General features: G+C 36.8%; 1 protein-coding gene across 16 annotated transcripts in view; it reads left to right on the top strand.

Moving 5' to 3' along the window:
• The window catches only part of MTHFD2L (methylenetetrahydrofolate dehydrogenase (NADP+ dependent) 2 like), a 186,423-nt gene that overhangs the window by 35,063 nt on the left and 126,579 nt on the right, over positions 1-24,781 (top strand). For 9 of the 16 annotated variants that reach the window (XR_001490778.4, XR_010586853.1, XR_012434867.1 and 6 more), the window contains exons 1-3: positions 4,154-4,317; positions 19,515-19,699; positions 20,292-20,414. Coding sequence is in view for 12 of the 16 variants with exons in the window: in XM_045392490.2 (XP_045248425.1) it covers positions 4,175-4,317; positions 19,515-19,699; positions 20,292-20,414 (451 nt within the window). In the remaining 4 variants the exon portion in view is untranslated. Of the gene's footprint in view, positions 1-4,153; positions 4,318-4,404; positions 4,608-6,101; positions 10,037-18,635; positions 18,782-19,514; positions 19,704-20,291; positions 20,415-24,781 lie in introns of those variants that run through there. The other 7 variants (XM_074039876.1, XM_074039878.1, XM_045392492.3 and 4 more) reach the window with 6 other exon arrangements.

The following is a 24,781-nucleotide window of genomic DNA, read 5'->3' as shown; positions in this document are numbered from 1 at the left end:
ATCCAAGATAGCACATTATATTTAGTTGTCATGGTTTTCTAGGTTCTTCTTGCTTCTGACAGTTCCTTAGACTTTCCTTGTTTTTGATTATCTTTATGGTTTTGAGACATATTCTTCAGGTATATTGTAGGATGTCCCTCTATTGGGATTTGTTTAATTGTTTTTCTCATTACCAGACTGGGGTTATGGGTTTTGCAGGAAGACTGCAGAGGTAAAGTACAATTCTCATCACATTATATCAAGTATCCATCCTATCAGTATGATGTGTCAGTGTTGATGTTAATCCTCATCACTGTCTGAGGTAGTGTTTGTCAGGTTTCTCCACAGGCAAGTTACTCTCATTTTCTAAACTGAACTCTGAAAGAAAGTCACTATGATCAGTTCCCATTTAAGAAGTGAAGAATTCTACTCCTCCTTCAGAGTGGAGTATCTACAGAAACTGTAGGAATTCTGCATCATGTTTCTTCTTTCCCCCATTTATTTATTTATTCAATCACATATTTATTTATATGAGTGTGGGCTCATGGCTATTAATTTTATACTTTGGGTTATAATCCAATACTACAATATTTTGCTACTCAAATTGTTCCATCTTTGGACATTAGGAACTCTTTCAGTTGGCTCCTGTCCCTGACACATCCCCATCAATGTGGGATTTATTTGAGTTCCTTACCTTCCAGAATTACACGATGCTCTAGGATCATCTAATATATTTCCTGAGCCTAGAATCAGCCATTTTTCCAAGGAGTCCTGGTTCCTGTTATTGTAGAATGACACTAGAAACCAATATCTAGGCTGAAGATGTGCTTATTGCTTTCAGGTGTTGTTTTAGGCATTCTCAGCTGGCAAAGCAAATAAATATATATATATAGGTAAACTAACTCCTGAATATTCATACATCCATAAATATTTCTATACGTAACCATCCGTATTTATATTAAGCTAAAACTGATGTTCCCAACTCTAATCTATTATCATAAGGATTACATCCTCCTCTCATTGCTTATCTGTATATAGCCACTTCAAAAATGAGGAACCTGGCTCCTATCATCCACTTCCATTTAAATAACTGTTTAATTGCAGTATACATGTATAGCCATGTCAGAATTGGTAATGTAAATCAACAACTTTATTAACTAGAGCACAGCGCCTATGTGCAGTTTCTTCTATTGTTAGATTTTTAACCTTGCAATTCCAAAGTTATTTAGGTCGGCACCTTTTCCCTAGCCTTTCCAGTGAGATTGTTTCATATAAGTGTAATGCAGTTAGATTCTCTTCTCACAACCTTCATTCCTTCCTGGTAACCACCAACCTGCTAAATAACATATTTTTTTCCATTCTTCACAGCACATTTATTTCAGTAATTTTGTTATATCGGTTCTTAGCATGAGCATAGTGTTACACGATTTTTGTACCTATAATCACATCCAAAACAAGTTCAAAACTTTAAATTGTAAACATTCTCATCATATGTAGAAATATTTTAATTAGTGTATTAAGTTTTGCTAACTGATAAAATTTGGAAGATATCATAAAAGAATGTCTATTCTTAATTGTGTAGTGAGAATTATTTGTTAATTACATTTCTACAATGTTAAATAAAGAGGCAAATCTGTTCTGAAAGCATGTCAAATTTTAGGTAAAACGTTAAAAACAAACAAATCTGTTAACAAATGAATGTCTGCAATAAAGAACATTAGATTTTCAAAATATATTGATACAAAAATGTAAAGGGTAAATAGTATCTTTGTTGACAAAATAGGAGGCAGCACGGATTCACCACTTTGTCTGAGAAATGCAACGGGAGTGAAGAATATTTCCTTACCACAAATAATTTTCTGGATGATGTACATATTACTTTTTGAAATATTTGTTTAAGCAAATGTCCCTCCACTTTTTAGTATTGAAAAAGCCATTCCATGTGATTTTTTAAAAAACACTTTTACACATCTAGATAAAATGTGTAAAATGTTTGTATGTATTTAGAACATACAAACAAAATATAATAGCTTATTTTTCTATGCAAGTCTTACGGAGAATAAACAGAGCCCTGATTCTGGTAACACTGCAGAAAACATAATTTTCCAATGTGAATAGTATTTTTTAATATGGTATACATTGTTTCCCTCTTTGTGTTGTAAAGTTCTGTAGGTTTTGACAAATGCATAGTGTCATGTGTCTAACATTACAGTATCATATAAAATAGTCGTACGGTCCTAAAAACCCTCTGTGCTACACTACTCAAATCTCTGCCCTATCCTCTGAACCTTTGGCAACCACTGATCTTTTAACTGTCTCTATAATTTTGCCTTTTGTAGAATGACATACAATAAAAATCATGCAGTATGTAGCCTTTTCAGACAACCTTCCTTCACTTATCAGTATGTATTTAAGGTTCATCCATGTCTTTTTATGGCTTGGTAGCTTGCTCCTTTTGATTGATGAATAACATCGCATTGTATGGATATTCCACGATTTGTTTATCTATTGCTTCTTTAAGAACATCTTGGTTTCTGGAGAATATGAATAAAGATGCTATAAACATTCATATGATGGTTTATTGCAGACATGTTTTAAAATCAATTGGGTAAATATATAAGAACATGGTTGCTGGATTGCATGGTTAAATGATATTTAACTTTGTAAGAATCTGCCACACTGTCTTCCAAAGTGACTGAACCATTTTTTATTCACCAACAATGAATGAAAGTTCCTGTTGCTGCACATCCTTACTAGCATTTGGTATTACCAGTTTTTTGGACTTCAGCCGTTCTAATGTGAGTGTAGTGGTATCTCATTGTTGTTTTAATTTGTATTTCCTTAATGATAAAAGATATTGAACGTTTTTCCTTTTCTTTTGACCTCTGAATATCTGCTTTGCTGGGTGTTTTCAGATCTTTCGCTCACTTTTAACTGACTTGCTTGTTTTCCTTTTATCTTTTTTTAAAATTGTTGAGTTTCAAGAGTTCTTTGTACACTTTGGGTGTAAGCCCTTGCAAAAATGTTTTGCAAATATTTTCTCCCAGTATGTGATTTGTTTCTTTATCTTAAAAGTGTCTTTTGCATGGCAGAAGTTTAAATTGTTTTTTCTTTTATGAATTGTGATTTAGGTGTTGTATCTAAAGTCTCCTTGCCAAACCCAAAGCCACCTAGATTTTTTTCCTGTATTTTCTTCTAGGCTGCTTATTTGTGTTAAATGGATTTAGATCAGCCAGGCAAGAGTAGGGTATCCCATTCTTGTTGATATGATTTTAAAGAGAAAACTTTCTGACAGTCTATGATTTAAAAAAAAAATTTTTTTCTCAGTAAAAGTGCAGCTATGAAAGAGGTTGTTCTGACTCAACAGCAGCAGCCTGACCTTGGGAGAAAAGTTGTTTCCTGTTAACTTTGCAGCTGGTTTTATCTGTGACTGTTTTTTGTGTGTCTGCTTTAATTTGCACAATGAAAGGACAGTCTAATGTTTTACTTTTCCAGAGGGAGCAGATATTTTGCTTCCTCACCACACAAGCTCACCACACAATGCAGGGTTCTTAGCCTGCATCGACTTGATCATAAACTCCGGAAAAGACAGATATTGGTCAATATTTCCTTCCAAAAGTGGAGATGATAAAGTAGAAGTATAGAAATCCTAAAGTCCAGACCTTCCTTGTTCAGCCAGGTTTTGCTCCTTCTCCACACACCTTTGTTCTTTTCTCCAGCTTCCAAGGAATCTCACAAAGGGAGTGGGACACAATGAACCTATTCTTTCCTGCTTTAAATCCAATTCCACGTAGTCACGGACACTGCTGGGCAGGATCTCTGGCTTGGTGGAAAGTGGGGCGTGCTGCCTAAAGTGATTAGTTTGGAGACCTTCTCTGTGCCGTCGGTATGGGAATGCCAGCTGTGTGTGCTCTGGGTGCGGAGCGGAGTCGCCAGGCCACACGCAAGCCTCCACATCCTCAGCTGGCCCGGGGCTTGGATCCTGGCCCCGCCCCCTGCGGACCCGGCGCCCCGTCAGTTCCGTCCCCGGCCCTGGGAACTGCTCTTGACCCCTCTCTGCGTATCTGCCGGAACCTGGCTGGCAGCGCTACTTGCTGCCCCGCCAGGCCGAGTGAGGGCGGAGCCGGGCCTCCAGCCGCGAGGACTGGAGCCGCGGGAGGTGGAGCCCCGGTCCGGAAACCGGGAATCCGCGGCCATGACGGTGCCGGTACGCGGCTTCTTGCTGCTCCGGGGCCGCCTCGGCCGAGTGACGGCGCTGGACAGAAGCACAGCACCCTCCGTAAGGGCACCGGGAGAGCCCGGGAGCGAGTTCCGCGGCTTTCGGAGCAGCAGTGTGAGGTACGAGGGCTGCCGGCGCCGGTTGCAGAGCCGCTGGCGGTGGGAGGGCGGCGGGGGCGCGGGCGGCGATAGCGCGCGTGGGGCCCAAGGCTTGTGGGCGGCCGCGCGGCGGCGGGCTGGGTGGAGGACCGCGTTGGCTATGAGGTGGCTTTGCGGGTCGCGCGGTCAATTCGCGGATACCTCAGCTCGGGGAACGAAACCGTGCTCCGCTCTGGGCTCTCGCACCAGAATGTGCCATCTTTGCAGCAGGTGCAGTTGATTTAGGAAGACATTTGAGGCACTAAGAAAAGGTACCGTAAAAACACGTGGTCGGCTTTGGCTAAACATTTGTTTTTGCTTTGGTTATTTTAGTGTTTCGTAAATAAAGGAGTAGACGTTGTCCAGATGACTTACTAATGTTTGCGTTTCTGAATTCCTTTGTTAATGGTTTTGTCGAGGTCTTTTCCAACCCTAAAATTATTTATGGTTTCACAAAACCAGGTATCAATGCAGATTTCTCAGTCTTTTCATGTATGGCTGTCCCTAAACCTCTGTCAGGTGATGAGACTTAGATTCATTACATCTCTTGGGACTTGGTTGCTGGGGAAGAACCATGCAAATACAAAAGGGTACGCACTCTTCTGTCTTCTACTTTGCTTGTTTTACTTGCAAAATCCGTCTTAACAAGATGAAAATATATCTTCTTGACCCAGAGCCTGTGAGTCCAGAAGAACCTCTGTTTTCAGACTTTCAGGGCTTCCAGAAATGCGCTTTCATTGCTATTTTATGTCCGAAGATTGTATCTCACTCGAGTTTTTGTATCCCCCAGTGCCCAGCACAATCCCGAGAAAAAAGCAATGATAAACACACTGTTTATTTAATTTAAATCAATTAGCTCCCTATTGTGTACATTTAGATCTTAGTCTTGAGTGGCTGAATTTAAAAATTACTTCCTATAGCGTTTGCTTCGGACATAGTTTCTAGTGACTAGGTCCTCCACAAGGATATGTGAGAAAATAACTGAATCAGAGTTGTGTAAGCTGTAGTAGGGTGGGTAAGAATGTGCCACTTAGTTTGGAACTACCAGCTAGCTCTACTACCTAGGAAAAGCAGATTCTGTAGAATTCTATTTGTATTAAAGAATTGAGGGAGTTATTTGTCGTCACTCTAAATTACTTGTTTGTATTATTATTTTTTGAATTTCAGTTGTTTTAGGGGTGCTTTTCAGGGTGAGGATAACTTGTTTCAAATAGTACAACTTGATTAATTTCCCTTTGTCAGCTTGCTGTAAACAACTCCATCTCCCCATCTTCTCCATGACCTGCATACATTGAATGGAAGTCATTACAAACAACAGTTACAACCCCAAAATTTGGTTGTAGCCACTTGCTTTGTACACACACACACACACACACACCCCCTCAACTCATGTAGAATTCAGAACTTTTAAGTAATACGTAATGACCTCCTTATAATTTAAGATAGTTGAGTGCAAAGGTTTTGGAAAGCTATTATCCCCGTGGACGATAACAGTTACTAATTTCAGCCCGGCTGCTTTCAATTCCCCTTGATGCGTATTATAATTATAAAAATAAGTAATATATTTTGATAGTTTTTATTTTTTAAAGACGGCACTAGGCAAGTTAAGATAAGGCAGGGGTTTTGACGCCCTCTTTGTACTGAATACCATCTCCGAAGGTGAGGTTGGCCCCAAGGTTGAGAAACACCTGTGGACTTGTGGGTCTCGGGTGGGGAGGAATTCGGACAGTGTGTTGATGCTTATTGGTGTCTCTTTTCTCTTCTAGGACCAGCAGAGAGAAGAGATTCCATCTTCCAGAGGTTGCCACTGTCTGCCTCCCCACTTGTCCCCATCCACAGTCATCTTTTTTATATATATAGACACACATTAGTTGTCTAGTTCTTCATAGTTAATGTGATTTAAGTCTGACATCATTTCTTTTGCCATGAAATTTACACCTTAGTGTTACTCTCACTGAAAATTGCCTTTAAGTTTGATAAACTCTTATCCCAGTGATATTGACTGTTTTAAATTAACAGATTTGTCACGATTTCTGAGCTATGTAGAGCCTTAATTGAAAAAGTATCTTTGATTATTTTTTCATATTTTGGCCACATACCTATAATAATGGAATATTTACAATGCTTTTTAGTGGAGAATTTTTTTAAGTAGAATTTCAATAAATAATGTTTGATGGAGTTTGGAAGTTACCGTATTTTGAAGTATCATTTAACATTTTCCTCTCAATGAGTTTTCCTTTAAAATTTGCAATGAATTTGTTTTCCTGTTTATGCATGAGAATTTAGGTCTTATTAATTGGAGGAAATTAATGTTAAAGTAGTAAATAAGCCCTTCTTGTTGCAGCTTATTGTTTCTTGAAATGAATTAACTATCCAGGCAAAAGGTTAAAAATGAAAAAAAAAGTCTTTGTAACTAAATTCTTCCCATTTTGTTGTGGTGTGTGAGCAGTTTACAAATCAAAATGTCCTTGGTTAAAAGTCATCACCTGAGTTTGTGCGCAGTGCTTTTCAGTGTGAGAAGCCTGGTAGCAGCCCATCCCATTTGGGTGGGAAGGTTATAGACCTTGCCATGCTCAAAGCAGATTTGTAGGTATCCTGCAATATGGGCACTTTCACAAACCCCGCTTTGGCTTATTCTACCTGAACTACTTATTTTAATTAACTAAATGGATATCTCAAGCATTCCATGTTTATCCTGTTGCTCAGTGAATCCTCAGATCGTTAATTTGGTAGATTCTCTTTTTTCTCCTCATCCTATTCTTTTAGCTTTAAAAAAAACTGTGTACTGCCTACAGGTCTTTTGGAAGTTTCACCTTTCTCTTTGTCGCACTGGCATTGGCTTTATAATTTTTGCAGCTAGACCACATTTTTAAAAAATCTACATTTTTGGACCTAGTAAAAGATACTTATTTGTTTTATTTAAGTATTCATGTCTTTTACCATGGGTAGTTAAGTTTAATAATTAAAAAAGACACACTTTATCAGTAACAATGTTCATTTTTTTTCAGACTCTTCCCTCTACTACTTACTCTGTATTTCTGTCTCTTCTAATGACTAGGAAAGGCTGTTTCTCAAAATCATCTTCTATTTAGTTGGCAAATTTGATAATGTGGTGGTGTTCCTATCTTCCTGCTATACCTGTTCTACTGAAAATGAGATATAATAGCCATCTGGCTACAATTTTGATTTCCAAGAAATTCTTATGTCATTTTAAATTCAAAAACTAAATATTTCAACATTTGGTCTCATAAGTTTTCTTTGTTCCAGCTGTTTAGAAATAGTGTGTTCTAATATTTCCACAATCAAGATTTTTGACTAAAATGGATCAGTAGATGAAAAAGAGGGACTAGTAGTAATTTTAGATCTCGTTAGTTAATCATGATCTTACTAATAATTTGGCAATTTATTTAATGACCCAAATCTTTGTTGTTCAAATGCCTTGAAGTTGTTATTCTTTCATATTAGTACTCTGATGGGAGGATGAAAACAGCAGAAAGGAGCAACACCAGATGATCTTTCCATGGGCACATACTCTTTCAAGGAATCCCACGGAACTTGTGAAATTACGCTTTGGCTTAGAGATAATTAAGTTGTGGAGGGAGGTTTAAGAGAGGAGCTTGGGTGAAATTTGAGCTGTAAATGAGTATGCTAAATTAAAGAAATGATTAGTAATAAGTGATATTTGCTGTTAAGAAATTCACTTGGGATTTGAGAAGACATTGTACATGCAAGGTAGAAAACTTTATGGTCAGAATAGAACACAATCTGAACCTAAATTAACAGTAGTGTTAAAGAATTCAGGGCAGGGTATTATCCAAGAAGGCTTAGCCAGCTGCTCCACTTAAGGTTACATCATAAGTGGTTTCTGTGTTGCTATTGTTTTTATTAACATTTCAATGACTGCATCATGTTATATTAAATCAATTGGCCCTAACTTACCTAACCATCTTGCTGTTTTTTAATGTCTAGTTCTTGGAAAATATGTAATAATTTACTCTCAGATTGAGGTCATGTTCTTGTCAACATCATACCAACCAGGTTTGTTCACTTCATCATCTGAACTCTATGTAGGTTTCTATAATTAGGCTCATTAGAGTGTTCCTAGATCCAAAGACTATCTAAAGATCTAAAGATTCATAATTCTAAAGTGAGGGCGTGAGTATAGTTTGCAACAGATGTTCTCTCCCCACTTTTTTTTTTTTTTTTTTTTGCTGTTTGTAATTAACTGGAACTGCAATGAATGCCATCATGCTTTTAAGGAATTCAGTTGTATTGTTGAAAAAGACATTTTTCTTAATATCTAAGGAGCTCTTGATGTTAAGCACTTTGCTGAGATTTTGCACATACAGTATGTCCTTCCATCCTCACAACAACTAAAGGAGGTAGATAGACACTATCTATTTCCAGTTAACAGATTGAGAAATTGAGGCTTAAAGAAATTAAACTTGTCCAAGTTGACACAGTAAATACATGGTGAAGACAAGGCCTGAACCCACATCATCTTTCCAGTGTTCTTCTCTACAGGCAGTTTATAATTATTGACTTATCTCACTTTTGCTTTTTCTTCTTTTTGAAACATTTATTAATATTAAATCTCATAGAACTTTTGTGAATCTCGAAAGCTAATTTGCATGTATATTTTACAAATTATTTTGTTAGATTCCCTCAGTTTGAGATGTTCTTAACCTAGGACCTTATGGATAGAATTCAGGGGATTCATAAACTTGGATTGGAGGTGACTAACTTCTAATAAATTTAGCTTTTCTTTTTTCCATTGTCAGTGTTGGCAACAAATACATAATATCATTAGTACATGTGACTTGCTAATATAATTTACAAATACTTCAGTATCACGAAGTTGAGGCAGATACCACAAAACATCATCTGCACATCACTATTTTGTTATGGTAGTTAGACCTACCACTAGATTCTGTTATTTAATACTTTTTAAAAAAAGCATTTGATAGTATTTCAGTAAAATTGGTTTTCCTTGTACTTTGTATTTTATATTGAATGTTTAAAGGGATTGTTCTGGGAAAGAGTCCACAGGTTTCAGCAAACAGGCCAAGAGCTTTTGTGGCACAAAGCTTAGCATCTAAGGTTCTTTCTGACAAAGTTCGTTTGAAAATGAATGGATATTGTTTAAGTAGTACAGAGTCAGAAAGTTAACTAATTAAAAAACTGAGTATCAAGAAGAGTCATATTTAATGAAAATAAGTTATTTTACTTTTTATTGATTTGCAAATGTAATTTCTAGTAAAATTACTTCCAGATGTGAATATGGTACTTGGGGTATGAAACGAATTTTTTTTAAAGAGGCCATAAACGTAACATAGGTATACATTTATTTTAACAAGATACCTCAAAAGACTCCCTATACTGGTGATTGGTTTTATTCCCTATGGAATTTTGCCGTTTTTGGGGGGTTTCATTTCTCTTGTGCAAACTCAAAATACCAAAGATATGCCCTAAGGTGTAAAGCAATTAAACTGTATGTTAGGTCCTGGGTAGAGCTTGGAATTGTCAGTCATTGTATTAGGATTTTTCATCTTTATAGAGATAAAATGGTTCATTGCAGCTCTAGTTGAAGTTGTGAATAAAGATGAGATTGAAACTAAGATGTAGATATTTCAAGTATACGAATTATAAAGATGTAGATTTTTCAAGTATACAAATTAAATAAACTATTGATCTTGACTAAGTTTTATTTGTTGTTATGCTACTTTTTTGTGGAAGAGTATTTTGATACATAGAAATAATCCCCCCCCTTTGTTACTTTGCTCTAGTTTATTAAATACATCATTTGATTCTAACAAGCATAGATAAGGTGGTTAGTTTATTTTCTGGAAGTACAAGTAAACAAGCCCATGGAAACAGCACTAAGTGCTGAAGACTTTCTGCCTCATAATGTTTCTGGTTATCGAAATATGTTTCCATCTGTTATTTAGCAGAAACTAGCAGAGAGAGCCACTTTTGCAAACCAGCCAATGAACTTTTAGCTAAATCCTCTTATGTAATGTAAGGTCAACAAGAGAGTATTCCTATTAAGTAGATGAAGAAATTGCATGCCGTTGAGAGAAGCTAAGTTGCTTGCCTAACTTTATTATTGCTACTAATGGTGACCCAGAGCTCTGATGCTCAGGACTTCTGATTTCAGGTGAGTAATTTGTACTACATAGTGCTGCCCTGCTGCTCACTAGCTGCCACCTCCCTTCTTTAATTTTTGCCTCCTGATGAAGCCATATTTCATGGCTAGCCCAGCAGTAGGCAGGGCTCCTTTTCTTGCAGCCTTTGGGGGAAGGTCGTTTCTGCCTTTGTGGGAAACCACCTGAGCAAGTAATGACAGGGCACATCATGTAAATAATATCTAAGGGGTCAAATGGATTTTGTTTTGATATGTCAAGGTCACTATATAATTTGTTGACCAAACTAGCACATTTTTTAGAGTAAAAAGGGGCATGAATGTAATGAAAATTATATATCTGGAATATTTATTGGCTTACAAATATATTAATGAACTTATAGTTTCAAACCATTTTCAAAATTAACATTTTAAGAGATAATTTATGTCCTTATATGCTAAAATAAAAATTTATATTACATGAATATTCAGCATGAATAATTATTCCTGGTGCATATTCACTTACTTGAATCAATTTCTTAGCTGTATCTTTTAACACCTTGATACTGATAATTTTCTGAAAAAAGTTAATAAGATCTTATGCTTTATTATTATTATTATTTTTGAGATGCAGTCTTTCTCTGTCACCCAGGCTGGAGTGCAGTGGCGTGATCTCGGCTCACTGCAACCTCCGCCTCCTGGGTTCAAGCAATTCTCCTGCCTCAGCATCCTGAGTAGCTGGGACTACAGGCGTGCGCCACCACGCCCAGCTAATTTTTGTATTTTTAGTAGAGACAGGGTTTCACCATATTAGTCAGGCTGGTCTTGAACTCCTGACCTCATGATCTGCCCCGCCTCGGCCTCCCAAAGTGCTGGAATTACAGGCATGAGCCACTAGGCCCGGCCCTTATGCTTAATTTTAAAATTAAATTTTCTGCAGTTTTCTTAACAGTTGCAAATAGAGTCTTTGCTTTAGACAATGGTTATTTTAGTTTTAAAAGTACTGTCTCTATAGATGCTGAAGCACACATAAATTGCTAAATGGAACAGTCTTAATTCTACGTTTTGCACATTGAAATGGGAAGATATTTTAGCCTAAATATTTTCAAAGGTGCTATCTTGGTGTATCTTTTCAAAGTACTTTTCTTTGACAAATACCTACATAAAAGTCATCAAATAAGTTGTTTTTGTGTACGGTTTTAAAACTAGTTTGCCATATTTAGATATGGGAAAATTAAAGTTTTTCTCAATTATATTCCAACATTTTGCAAAATAGTAATTTATTCAATGAAATTTTATTCAGTAAAAAATATGAGCTCCATTAGAAGATTCTTTTCAGACATTGAACTATTAATTACCATTATAGATGTATTTATTTACTAATTCTACTGTACACAAAGTTCCACAAACTAGCTGGCTTGAAACAGCAGAAATCTGTTTTCACACTTCTGGAGGCTGGAAGTCTGAAATCAAAGTATCTGTAGGCCCATGCTCTGTCGACTAGCTTCTGGTTATTGCCAGCAGCCCTTCGTGTTCCTAAGGAGTTTGCAGCTGCATAACTCCAGTCTTTGCTTTTGCCTCTGTTGTCAAATGGTTGTCTTCCCTCTCTGTCTTCACTTCCCTTCTGTGTGTATGGGTCTCTGTGTCTCTTCTCGTAAGGACAGAAATTAAAATTACTTGTGCATTGTTTGAGCTATCATTTTTTAAACTGGTTTACTTCTTCCCTTCTTTTTGAAGAGATAACGTTTCTGTTTGTAAGCTTTGGTTTCACTGATTACAATTCAATAAAAACTTTAAATCTGAAGGTGTCCTTACCCCCATTTAGTCTATTTGTTGAATATGTTGCTTAATAGTTTCCAACAACTTTTGAAAAAAATGCAACCAGTGTTGCCCATCCCAGTGCTAGGCCAGCCCCCACAGACACAGCCTGTAGGCTACTCCTTGCAGACCCAGGCTCTAGGCCTGCACTAATGCCGGGGCAGCATCCTAGGATTCCAGCTTAGCCACTGCAGACTTAGGCATCAGGTAGAAACTCATGGACCCGCACTCTAAGCCTGCCCCAGTACCAGGTCAGCCTCCATAAATTCAGGTCCAAGCCTGTCCCCAGGGACCCAAACTCGGGACCCAACCCCATGGTTCCAGGTACGAGGTCTTCCCCTGCAGATCTAGGCACCAGGCCCATTCCAGGGGACCCTGTGCCAGCCAAGTCCCTACAGACTTGGGACCAGGACCATTCCAGTGCCAGGCTGGTCCCCATGGGCTCAGCCTCAAGACCTACCCCAGTGCCGGGATGGTCCCTTTGAACCTAGGCTTCAGGTCTGTGTTTGCAGGCCCAGGCTCCAGGACTGCTCCTATATACCCAAATGACAGCCCATCCCAGTGGACCCACACACCAGATTAGCCCCCTGTGAGTTGAAGTATTAGACCCACCACCTGCTGACCTAGGCATCACCTGCCAACCAATCCAAGGGATTTAGCAACAAGCCCACCCATGGACCATGCCGGATGGCCCATCAAGAATCTCTAGACCCACTGACTGTGAAAGGCTTTCCCTACTGAAGCCAGCTTATAAAGACTGGAATAGATGCCTACTTCTTCAAGTGATAGACACCAATGAAAGGCCACAAAGATTATGAGCCATTAGGGAAACATGGCACCACAAAAAGAACAAAATAAAGTAACAATTGACATAAAGAAATGGAGAGCTACAGGCTGCCTATCCAGAGAACACAGACAACTAGACAATATCAATGATTTAAAATACTTCAAAAGGGTAAAAACAAGGTACTGTGGGAGCTCATAGCAGAGTCCCAGGGTACAGGGTTCGGAAAACATTACCAGAGTGTTTTACGAGCTGAGACTTGAGCAATGTGTGGGACAGACTTGGAAAAGTGGTTGGAGAGGTGAGAAAGAGAAGAAGGAGTTTCAGGCAGAGGGAAAATTATATGTGAAGGCCCAGAGAGAACATGGTGCAGTTCATGAATTAAAATATGACTGGTGTGTAGTATGCGACTCACTAAGCATAGTGTTCTTTAGCAATGAGGCTAAAGTAGCTTATGCAGAACTTTGTAACCCATAGGGAATTTGGATTTTAGTTAATTTTCCCAATTTCTCATGTCAAAAATGTTGGAGTCATGTTTGCCTTCTGTTTTTCTTTTTTTCATATCCTACACCCAATCTCAGTAACTCCCAATGGTTCCACTCTCAAAATAGATTCAGAATCAGACTACTTAGCTCCTCCAAGGCTACCCCTTTGCCTAACTCCCCATCATCCCTTGCCTGTTATACTATACTAGCTTCTTAGCTGGAGTCTCCATTTCTCCACTTGATCTCATAGAGTCTATCCTCCATATTTTCACCAGTTATTTTAAAAATGAAAGTCACGTCAAAATCTCTGAATGGCTTCCTGTCTCACAGTAAAAGCCAACATCCTTTCAAAGGCCTGCAGGGCCTTATGTAATCTGATGTCCCGCTCCTTCTCTGACTTCATGTCTTATCCCAGTTCACTTGTTCTTTCCACTGCAACCATTGACTTGTTGCTATTTCTCAAATATTTCAGGTATGCTCCTTGCTAAAGGCCTCCATACTTGCTGTCCACTTCCCTTGGCTTAGAATGCTTTTCTCCCAGAAATCTACATGACTTATTTCATTTCCTTCATTTCTGCCCACATGTTACCTGATTTATCAGAGAAGTGATACCTTAACCCACCCATATAAAATAACTCTGGCCCTCAGATAAGTTGTTTCTCTGCCTCATGTCACACATGATATATTAAATACCTGTTGTTTTTCAATATGCTTATATCTTCTTCAACTAGAATATTGTTTCCATAAAAGTAGGTAATGGTTTTGCGCCCTATTATTTATATGCCCAGTGCCTAAAATAGTTTTCAGTGAATAGGAGGCTTTCAACATGTGTTTATTAAGTGAATAAACAATTAGCATGTGGAGAGGAGTTTTAACCAGGGAGATGATGTAATTGAATTAGAAAACAATCACTCTGGCTGCAGTATGGAAAATGGATTAGAGGAGATCAAGACAAGCCAGAGAGAAATTTTAGGAAATGTATTATTCAGTGGCTGAACATTTGAATTGTTGCTGATGTTTAACCTATTTAGCTTTTCAAGAATTTTCATGTTGAAAATCTAATTTGTTTATGTGCTAAAGTAATGAGAATGTATGAGTTGACCAGTTCTTCCAGCACATGGACTGATACAGGCACTCTCCCATTGGACCTGCATTAATTTGAGGTTGCTTCATTTTTCTTCTTATAGTGACTCCTACGGAGCTAGGCTTGCTGAGTTCTACAGTGACTGATGGAGTCAGCTGGAGGGGCCAGTTGCTACTAAAAATGCTCAGAAACCTAACTCCTAATTTACCCATAAACACCAGCTAGCCAGGCTGTATCACGTCTGCTATAATTAGTTAGCAAGCTGACTTAGCACCTCAGTGCTATAATTTAAAGTAAACCCTGAACAGTCTTAGACATGAGTATACATGGTACAGTTAAGTTTAATCTGTATAAAGGTGTCTCTTTGGAGTCTGGGAATCCGTTTATGCTACTGGTCTTCTCTGACACTCTCCAGGTCATGCAGGTTACTGTCTAGGTCATAATTAGCCTGGATTATATTCAGTGATTGCCAGCTTCCCAGTGGCCTGTGAACAAATTATTTTGTTTAATAGTGAGTGAATCAATAATGTCAGCAGTAGCATCACTACTCACATGCTATAAAATGCAAGACAGAGTTCAGATGTTTTTATATTTTAAAATAAAATGTATATTCCTTACCGTGTTAGGTGATTTCTAGTTTCTTAACAGATAAATCTGCTTCTATAATAGTGTTCTACCCTAAGAAAATATTCCTGACACAAATTGATTTATGGAAAGTTTTTTTTTTGTTATTACTTATAAATGAGTTGTGCTGGAATTTGTTGCTGTGTCTGCAGTACTTAGTATTTGCTAATATACAAGGTCCTTGTTTTCTTAGTGCCAAAAGGCTGCTTAAATGAATTCATAAAATGTCATCACCAGAAATTCATAGGAAACAGTGAAAAAAGTTTGTTACTTTACTTTGAAAAATAAAGACCTCAAAAGTTTTATTTTATTTTAACTTGATTTATCTATAATTACACACAAAGTGTAGGAAGGTACAAAGCAGAAACTACAAAAGATCACTCAAGAAATAATAGCTAACCTGAATAGCCCTCTATATTAAGGAATTTAAGTTTGTAGGTTTAAACCTTCCCAGAAAGAAAACTCCAGAATCAGATAGCTTAATGGGTGAATCATACCAAACATTTAAGGGAGAAAAAAATGCCAATTCTTTACACACTCTTCTGGAAATTTGAAGAGGATAGAATTCTTCCTAACTCATTCTATGAAGCCAGCATCATCCTGGTATCAAAGCTACTTGATAACATTATAAGAAAAGAAAACTACAAAGACCTCTTACGCACTTTTATGCAACAATTTTAACAAAATTTCAGATGAAATCCATGATAATCTGGAAAGGATAGATACATAATAACCAAGTGGGATGTATCCCAGGAATGCAAGGTTGGTTTAACATTTGAATATTATTCAGTTACCATATTAACAGACTAACACTCGAGAAAAACATATGATCATCTCAATAGACATAAAAAACATTTGGCAATATCCTCATACAAATTCTCATCAAACTAAAAATAGACATAAATCATAAACTGAATGTATGACTTAGGCCCATAAAATCTAGAAGAAAACACTGGAGAAAACCTTTGTGACCTCGAGTTAGGCAAATATTTCTTTTATACAACACTAAAAGCATGGTCCATAAAAGGAAAAATTAATAAATTGGAGTACTTTAAAATTAAGAACTGTTCTAAAAACACAAGAGGATAGAAAGGCAAAGTGCAGACTGGGAGACAATATTTCAAACCCCATATCTGATAAAGGACTTGAATCTAGGATATACAAAGAACTTCAAACATTCAAAATAGGAAACAACCTACTAAACAATGGGCAAAAGATTTAATTATTTAATTTACCAAAGAAGATCACAGATGGCAAATAAGCATATGACAAGATCTTCAACATCAGTATTCATTAAGGGAATGTAAATTTAAAGCACAATGACATACCACCATATGTCCACTAAAATGTCAACAATTTTAAAACCTGACCATCTTAAGTGATGACAAGTATATGGAGCAACCAGAACTCATGTACTGTTTGAAGGAACACAAAGTCATACAGTGTCTTTGTAACATGGTCTAACAGTTTTTAACATATTTCAACATACACTTACAATATGACCTTGCCATTCTACTTTGAGATATTTGCTCAAAAGAAATTAAAGCAGCCAGGAATGGTGGCTCACACCTGTAATCCCAGTGTTTTGGGAGGCTGAGAGGGGCAGATCACTTGTGGCCAGGAGTTCAAGGCCAGCCTGGCCCACATAGCGAAACCCCATCTCTACTAAATATACAAAAGTTAGGCATGATGGCATATGCCTGTAATTCCAGCTACTCGGGAGGCTGAGGCATCAGAATTATTTGAACCCAGGAGGCGGAGGTTGTAGTGAGCTGAGATCTTGCCACCGAACTCCAACCTGGGTGATAGATTGAGACTCTGACCCCCCACAAAAAATATATTAAAACATATGTGTTATAAAATTACAGCTGTATTTGTCATGATCAAAAACTGGAAAGAACCCAAATATCTGTTAATAATTACCATTGAATGGATAAACAAATATTGGTATATCCATACAGTGTAATACTACTCAGCGATAAAAAAGAAATGAACCATTCAAACATGCAACTACGTGAATTAAAAAATAATTATGCTGAGTGGAATTAGCTGGCCAAAAAAGAGTATATAGTATTTGATTCAATTTTTATAAAATTCTTGATAATACAAACTCATATATAATGAACAAAAGAGATTGATTGTTGCCTGGAATGGTGAATTGAGGAGTGGAATCTGGCAGAGACAGGTGAAATGGCAAAATTTTAAAGGTGCACCTGGAAAGTTTTGGGAATGATAGACACGTTCATTTTCTTGACTATAGTGATTTCTCAGGCATATACATATATTAAAACTTGTACACGTTAAATATGTCCAGTTTATTTTACAGCAATTATACTGAATAACACAGAAATGAGACAGCAGAACAAGATTGATATATTGAATTTATCATGACATCATGTCTTGAAAGCTATTAAAATTTTAAGAGTAGACAAAATTAGAATCAAAAGTAGAGTTTACTTAGAATGTCTAGTTGTGATTGTATTGTCTATCCAATTTGCTCAGTTATTTACTCATAAATTATGATTGTTATTAAAATACACTTTTGTGTTAAACTAAAGTGGTTTTCAAACATGGTCATACACAAGAACCACATGTAGGAAATTATTAGATGTGCAGATTTCCAGGTTTTACCCCTACCCCCAGGAATTCTGAATTGTAGATGAGGTTGTGGGGTCTTGAAATCTGCTTGTTGGATATTTATAGCACCTGCCCTCATTAGAAAATTAAAAGTGTACAGGTACCACAAAGAATTAAGGTTTATAAGGCTTCCTTTCCTCCTCCTCTTTCTCTTCTGCGTCCTACTCTTTCTCCTTTTCTTCTTTTTCGTAACATTTATTGACCTACATTTGTTGTTTTTTGTTGTGATCATGTTTTCACCAGGCCGTTCAATAGTGAAAGGACAGGGGCAGAAGGAAGAAGGGACCACCTTCTACTTTATCAGATACCTTTAAAAAATAAACACACAGTAAGAGCAATGTAACTCACCACTTTCAAGTTTGAGGTCATGGAGAGCAGAAAAGCCTTTCTGGGAAGTATTTCTTTGTGCCTTTCCGGAGATAGTTTATATCATCTATCAAAATATAGCACTTCTTACCTTCTGAAATACATATAAACTGCCAGGAAGTAACCTTCTGTGGAAACTTATTCCATTAGAAATGATGCCATTGCATCGGGGAGGTACTGAACTATCTGTTTACTGACCTGATCCCCACCATAATCAGTGACAAGCGTGGCAAGACTCACAGCTGTTGTCCGGGGCCATGCCTGGGGCCATGGAATAACATTTTTCTTTGAGTAAGTTATAAGAGTTGTGTAGTATAAAGCTTATGACTTCAGCGTCTTTTGTAGGATATGCTAACCAAAAACGAACTGATTTCACCTTAGGGTCGCAAGATTGTGGGGCTACGTGTATACACAGTGGAGTCCAGTCTTCAAGATGGTTACCAGTTTTAACTAGGCTGTACTGATCTGCCTCTTTAGAAAAAATAGCAGAACTTTAAATTTATGCAATATTATAGTCCGGATTTTGGGTATGTGGTTTGATAATTTATATGAATACATAAATGTGTGTATATGTATATGCATATGTATGCATATGTGTGTATAATATATATGTTTTATATATATATGTAGTACATAAGTGAAAGTTGTGAAGAAATGTACACTGTAGTTAGCATCTTAGTCTATTTGAGCTGCTATAACAATACCATAGACTGGTTGGCTTATACAAAAACAGAAATTTATTTCTCATAGTTCTGTAGACTGGGAGGTCCAAGGTCAATACACCAGAAGGTTCAGTGTCTGGTGTGGGCCTACTTTTTGGTTAATAGATAGCTGTCTTCTTGCTATGTACTCACATAGCAGAAGGCACAAGGGAGATCTCTGAAATTTCTTAAAAGAACACTAATGTCACTTATGAGGGCTCTATCCTCATGGTATAATCACCACCCAAAGGACTTGCCTCCTAATATCATAACATTTGGGGTTAGGATTTCAACATATGAATTTTGAAGAGACATGCACATTCATTCTACAGCAGATAGATTATACTGTAGAACTAAATAACAGAGTTGCAATCCTTCACAAAATTATAAAATATTTATGAACCTGAAGAGTAGGTGTCACTATAATTGAAAAAAAAAATCAAACTTTGGGTGCTTGGAGAATCATGGTGGTTTTGTTGATTTTTGTACCTTAAATTTGCACAGTTGAATATTTCTTATTTTCTTTTAAGTATTACATTTATTGTTTTGCTTTCCACAGACATGAAGCCATTATTATATCAGGAACTGAAATGGCCAAGCGTATCCAGAAAGAAATACAGCGAGGTGTGGAATCATGGGTTTCCCTTGGAAACAGAAGACCTCACCTCAGTATAATTTTAGTGGGAGATAACCCAGCAAGCCATACATATGTCAGGAATAAGATAAGAGCTGCCTCTGCTGTAGGTGGGTATGTGTTTTAGTTGTAATTACTACTAAATATGTTTTCTGTTTTTACTTCAAATTGTGATAATTATGAATGATAATGATCAAATAAGTGCCATTTGAATTGCATGTGTTATTATTAAAGATTATTCAGTTACCAAAGCTTTATGTTAATTTCATATGATTTTTTCTTCCAATTTCTTGTAGGGTTAATTCAGTGTGTTTTATATTCTATGGCAAGATATGCAAAGAATAGTTTACATCTAAAAGGCCTGCTTTCATTATATTTGCTTTAATTAAATAATAAACCTGGCTTGTTCACTCTGTTAAACTCGGCCTAATAGTTGTGTGGTAGCGATATTTTTATTCTCTTCAAATCTACTAACAGTAGCTTATCTCAAACAAGAACAAATTGTCACCTGGCATTCCAGGTCAAAGAATGCATGTGAATCAAGAGAAAACACTTGTACTATTGGAACAATCCTTCCTGGTGATGCATGGAACATCAGAACCTTTCATTGCAGTAGAAACAGTCCCACACTGTGTTAGACACTATTGATGAAAAACCATATTCAGTTAGTCAAGTGACCTTCTCTGCCTGTTTTTCTTCTAGGTATTTACAGTGAGCTCATTCTAAAACCGAAGGATGTTTCTCAGGAAGAGCTTTTGGACATAACTGATCAATTGAATATGGACCCAAGAGTCAGTGGTATATTAGTTCAGTTACCACTACCAGGTACATAATGCTCTTCTATTTATCTGGTTTTGTTAAAAGTGAAACAAAGGGCATCTTTCAACATCATATCATGATACTGCAAGTAATTTATAAAATACATTCAGAAGGGGACTAGCTATTATACTAGTAATAGGTGTAATAGTGATTTCTGAATGATTTGTGCTTATATTGACAAAATCCTTGAAAGTAAAATATAGGCATTGGCAATACATACACTCCTTGCTTTGCACAGTAGTATGGGACCCTAAAAACCACGATGTAAGATGAAACCAGGTAATGTGATCTTAATAATCAAAGGTAAAAACGACAATTTTCTGTGACCTTTAAAACTTCTTATCGAAGCATTAAAAACTCTCCTACTGTGGTTCATAAATGTATAGGGAAATGAATAATTAGTAAAACTAAACTAATGTTTTTTAGTACACTGTAATTTAGAACATTAGAAACATTGAGAAAGTGTATGATATCATTGCAAAAACTTGTCAGAAGTAGTTGGAACAGTGTTTGCCTTCTATCTAATTCTATAACTTATCATATGGAATGAGCATCTTTTCTATGTCTTGGTGAATTGAGCTGTTATGTTCCTTTCAAAGTTTAGATTAGTTCCCAGTATTTTGTCTGTTGTACTTTAAATGTTGTGAAATTTCTCTGAGAGTTCCTTAACATTTAAAGGAACTTCAATGTGAAGTTTCACGTTGGTGTCACTTCCTCTGAGATGTTGTCGTCTTTTTTGTTTCGATCACTTTCCTCATTTGTGTGGTGGATTCACCCTCATTAAGTTCCTCTGGCTGCATAACTACATCTCTCCAAAGGATTCAGTGTCAGCATTCTATGGTCAGCTATTTCTCCTACAACTCCATTTACATTAAATTAGAATCCTGTTGAAATGACTTTGTTTTTTATATTTATCAGGCTTTTTCAACACAGTACTTACCTTCGCTTTTCATGTGGGCCTAGGTTTCTCTTGTCTTTGTTTGTTGTTACCATTTTCAGATCTCCTACTCACATCCAGTTTCCATCCCAGCATTATCACATTTTTTTTCTTTGCTATACTTTCACTTTTATAGGCTAATCCCCTTTGTCTGTTATCAACTTTTGTAAAATATCATGTGGGTTTATCTCTGGGAAACATGGAGAAAACACACTTTCCTATCTATGTTTGAAGATTGCAAATGTGCAGTGACCAATCATTTGAAAGAAGTGCTATGATTGGTCACTGATCATCATGTCATCTGTTATTTCTCTAGTGATTTGTGGGCTAAAGAGCCAGCAGCTCTTGTGTAATTACTATGAAATTTGAAATGTGTTATTGGAGGACTAGTACCATTTAACTAAATTGTGGTTCTGAAATTTGTGCATATTTAAAGTGCACAAAATGAGGACTGCAGGTATAGTATAGGTTACAATAGCTTTGTAGTTTTGAGTTCTGTAAGCTTTGATTAACAATCATGTGATGTGCAAAAAGTAAAGCTATATAATTCTATTATATGGGGTCTTTATGTGGTATTAATATTTTTCTTTATCCAACAATATAATATCTTAGCGTATGTTATAGCTTTTGTGCTGTTTACATTATATCAAAAATTCATACTTCTAATTCTTTTCCTCCAATATAGCTGCACTGACAAAAATCATCAAGTTGATAAGAATCTTAGAAGCTATCAGAGTTTCCCCCAAGAAAAACACTTTGACAGATAATGCTTAGATTAATGATGTTAAAGTTAGTATAGTGATAGTATCACTTACCTTTAAAACTAGAAAAAAAATTCAATACATGCAGCACTCTCGTATCATTGGAAAATGAGGTCTAGAGAAGATCAGGAGTTTATTAACATCACAAATCTGTCCAAAAAATTTTAACAGTGTTTCTCAATTGTTTGACTCACGCAAAATGAGTCTCTTTTTGGTACTGTGTTTATCAAGCAATCTTCTTATAGTTTGCAGTTTTTGAAATTTTCTCTACTTGGCATTTGCATGACATTTCGATAGCTGTATAAACATGTCACAACCTTAATTCTTAACATGTCCTTTCTACACAAAGTGACCTGAAAAGACATTTCTTGAGAGAAGACATACAAATGGCCAACAGGTATATGAAAATGATAAACATCACTAATTATCAAGGAAAGGCAAATTAAAACCACAATGAGATATCACCTCACACTTGTTAGGATGGCTGTTATCAAGAAAATGAGGTAAGTGTTGAGGATGTAGAGAAAAGGAACCCTTGCTCACTGCTGTTTAGAATGTAAATTGGTACAGCCATTTTAGAAAACAGCATGACAATTCCTCAAAAAATTAAACATAGAACACCATATGATCAAAAAATTCCATTTCTGTGTATATATCCAAATGACATGATATCAGTCATGTCAAAGAGATACCTGCATCCTAAAGTAATGCTGCACATTGTGGCATTACTTTAAGATACATAATCAACTTTAGTGTCTATCAGTGGCTGAATGGATAAAGTAAATGTTGTTGTGTATATACGCAATGAAATAAGAATCAACTTTTTAAAAGAATGAAATCCTCTACACACTGCTTTAAATGTGTCCCAGAGATTCTGGTATGTTGTATCTTTGTTCTCATTGGTTTCAAAGAACATCTTTATTTCTGCCTTCATTTCGTTATGTACCCAGTAGTCATTCAGGAGCAGGTTGTTCAGTTTCCATGTAGTTGAGCAGTTTTGATTGAGTTTCTTAGTCCTGAGTTCTAGTTTGATTGCACTGTGGTCTGAGAGACAGTTTGTTATAATTTCTGTTCTTGTACATTTGCTGAGGAATGCTTTACTTCCAATTATGTGGTCAATTTTGGAATAAGTACGATGTGGTGCTGAGAAGAATGTATATTCTGTTGATTTGGGGTGGAAAGTTCTGTAGATGTCTATTAGGTCTGCTTGGTGCAGAGATGAGTTCAATTCCTGGATATCCTTGTTAACTTTCTGTCTCGTTGATCTGTCTAATGTTGACAGTGGGGTGTTGAAGTCTCCCATTATTACTGTATGGGAGTCTAAGTCTCTTTGTAAGTCTCTAAGGACTTGCTTTATGAATCTGGGTGCTCCTGTATTGGGCGCATATATATTTAGGATAGTTAGCTCTTCCTGTTGAATTGATCCCTTTACTATTATGTAATGGCCTTCTTTGTCTCTTTTGATCTTTGATGGTTTAAAGTCTGTTTTATCAGAGACTAGTATTGCAACCCCTGATTTTTTTTGTTCTCCATTTGCTTGATAAATCTTCCTCCATCCCTTTATTTTGAGCCTATGTGTGTCTCTGCATGTGAGATAGGTCTCCTGAATACAGCAAACTGATGGGTCTTGACTCTTTATCCAGTTTGCCAGTCTGTGTCTTTTAATTTTAGGGAAATTTATAGCACTAAATGCCCACAAGAGAAAGCTGGAAAGATCTAAAATTGACACTCGAACATCACAATTGAAAGAACTAGAGAAGCAAGAGCAAACACATTCAAAAGCTAGCAGAAGGCAAGAAGTAACTAAGATCAGAGCAGAACTGAAGGAGATAGAGACACAAAAAACCCTCCAAAAAATCAATGGATCCAGGAGTTGGTTTTTTGAAAAGATCAACAAAATTGATAGACCGCTAGCAAGACTAATAAAGAAGAAAAGAGAGAAGAATCAAATAGATGCAATAAAAAGTGATAAAGGGGATATCACCACCAACCCCACAGAAATACAAACTACCATCAGTGAATACTATAAACACCTGTATGCAAATAAACTAGAAAATCTAGAAGAAATGGATAATTTCCTGGACCCTTACACTCTCCAAAGACTAAACCAGGAAGAAGTTGAATCCCTGAATAGACCAATAGTAGGCTCTGAAATTGAGGCAATAATTAATAGCCTACCAACGAAAAAAAGTCCAGGACCAGATGGAGTCACAGCTGAATTCTACCAGAGGTACAAGGAGGAACTGGTACCATTCCTTCTGAAACTATTCCAATCAATGGAAAAAGAGGGAATCCTCCCTAACTCATTTTATGAGGCCAACATCAACCTGATACCAAAGCCTGGCAGAGACACAACACAAAAGGAGAATTTTAGACCAATATCCCTGATGAACATTGATGCAAAAATCCTCAATAAAATACTGGCAAACCGAATCCAGCAGCACCTCAAAAGCTTATCCACCATAGTCAAGTGGGCTTCATCCCTGGGATACAAGGCTGGTTCAACATACGCAAATCAATAAACGTAATCCAGCATATAAACAGAACCAAAGACAAAAACCACATGATTATCTCAATAGATGCAGAAAAGGCTTTTGACAAAATTCAACAGCCCTTCATGCTAAAAACTCTCAATAAATTCGGTATTGATGGAAAGTATCTCAAAATTGTAAGAG

The sequence above is a fragment of the Macaca fascicularis genome, chromosome 5, assembly GCF_037993035.2.
Source record: "Macaca fascicularis isolate 582-1 chromosome 5, T2T-MFA8v1.1".
Lineage (NCBI taxonomy): Eukaryota > Metazoa > Chordata > Mammalia > Primates > Cercopithecidae > Macaca > Macaca fascicularis.
This window is presented reverse-complemented; position numbering and strand designations above follow the sequence as displayed.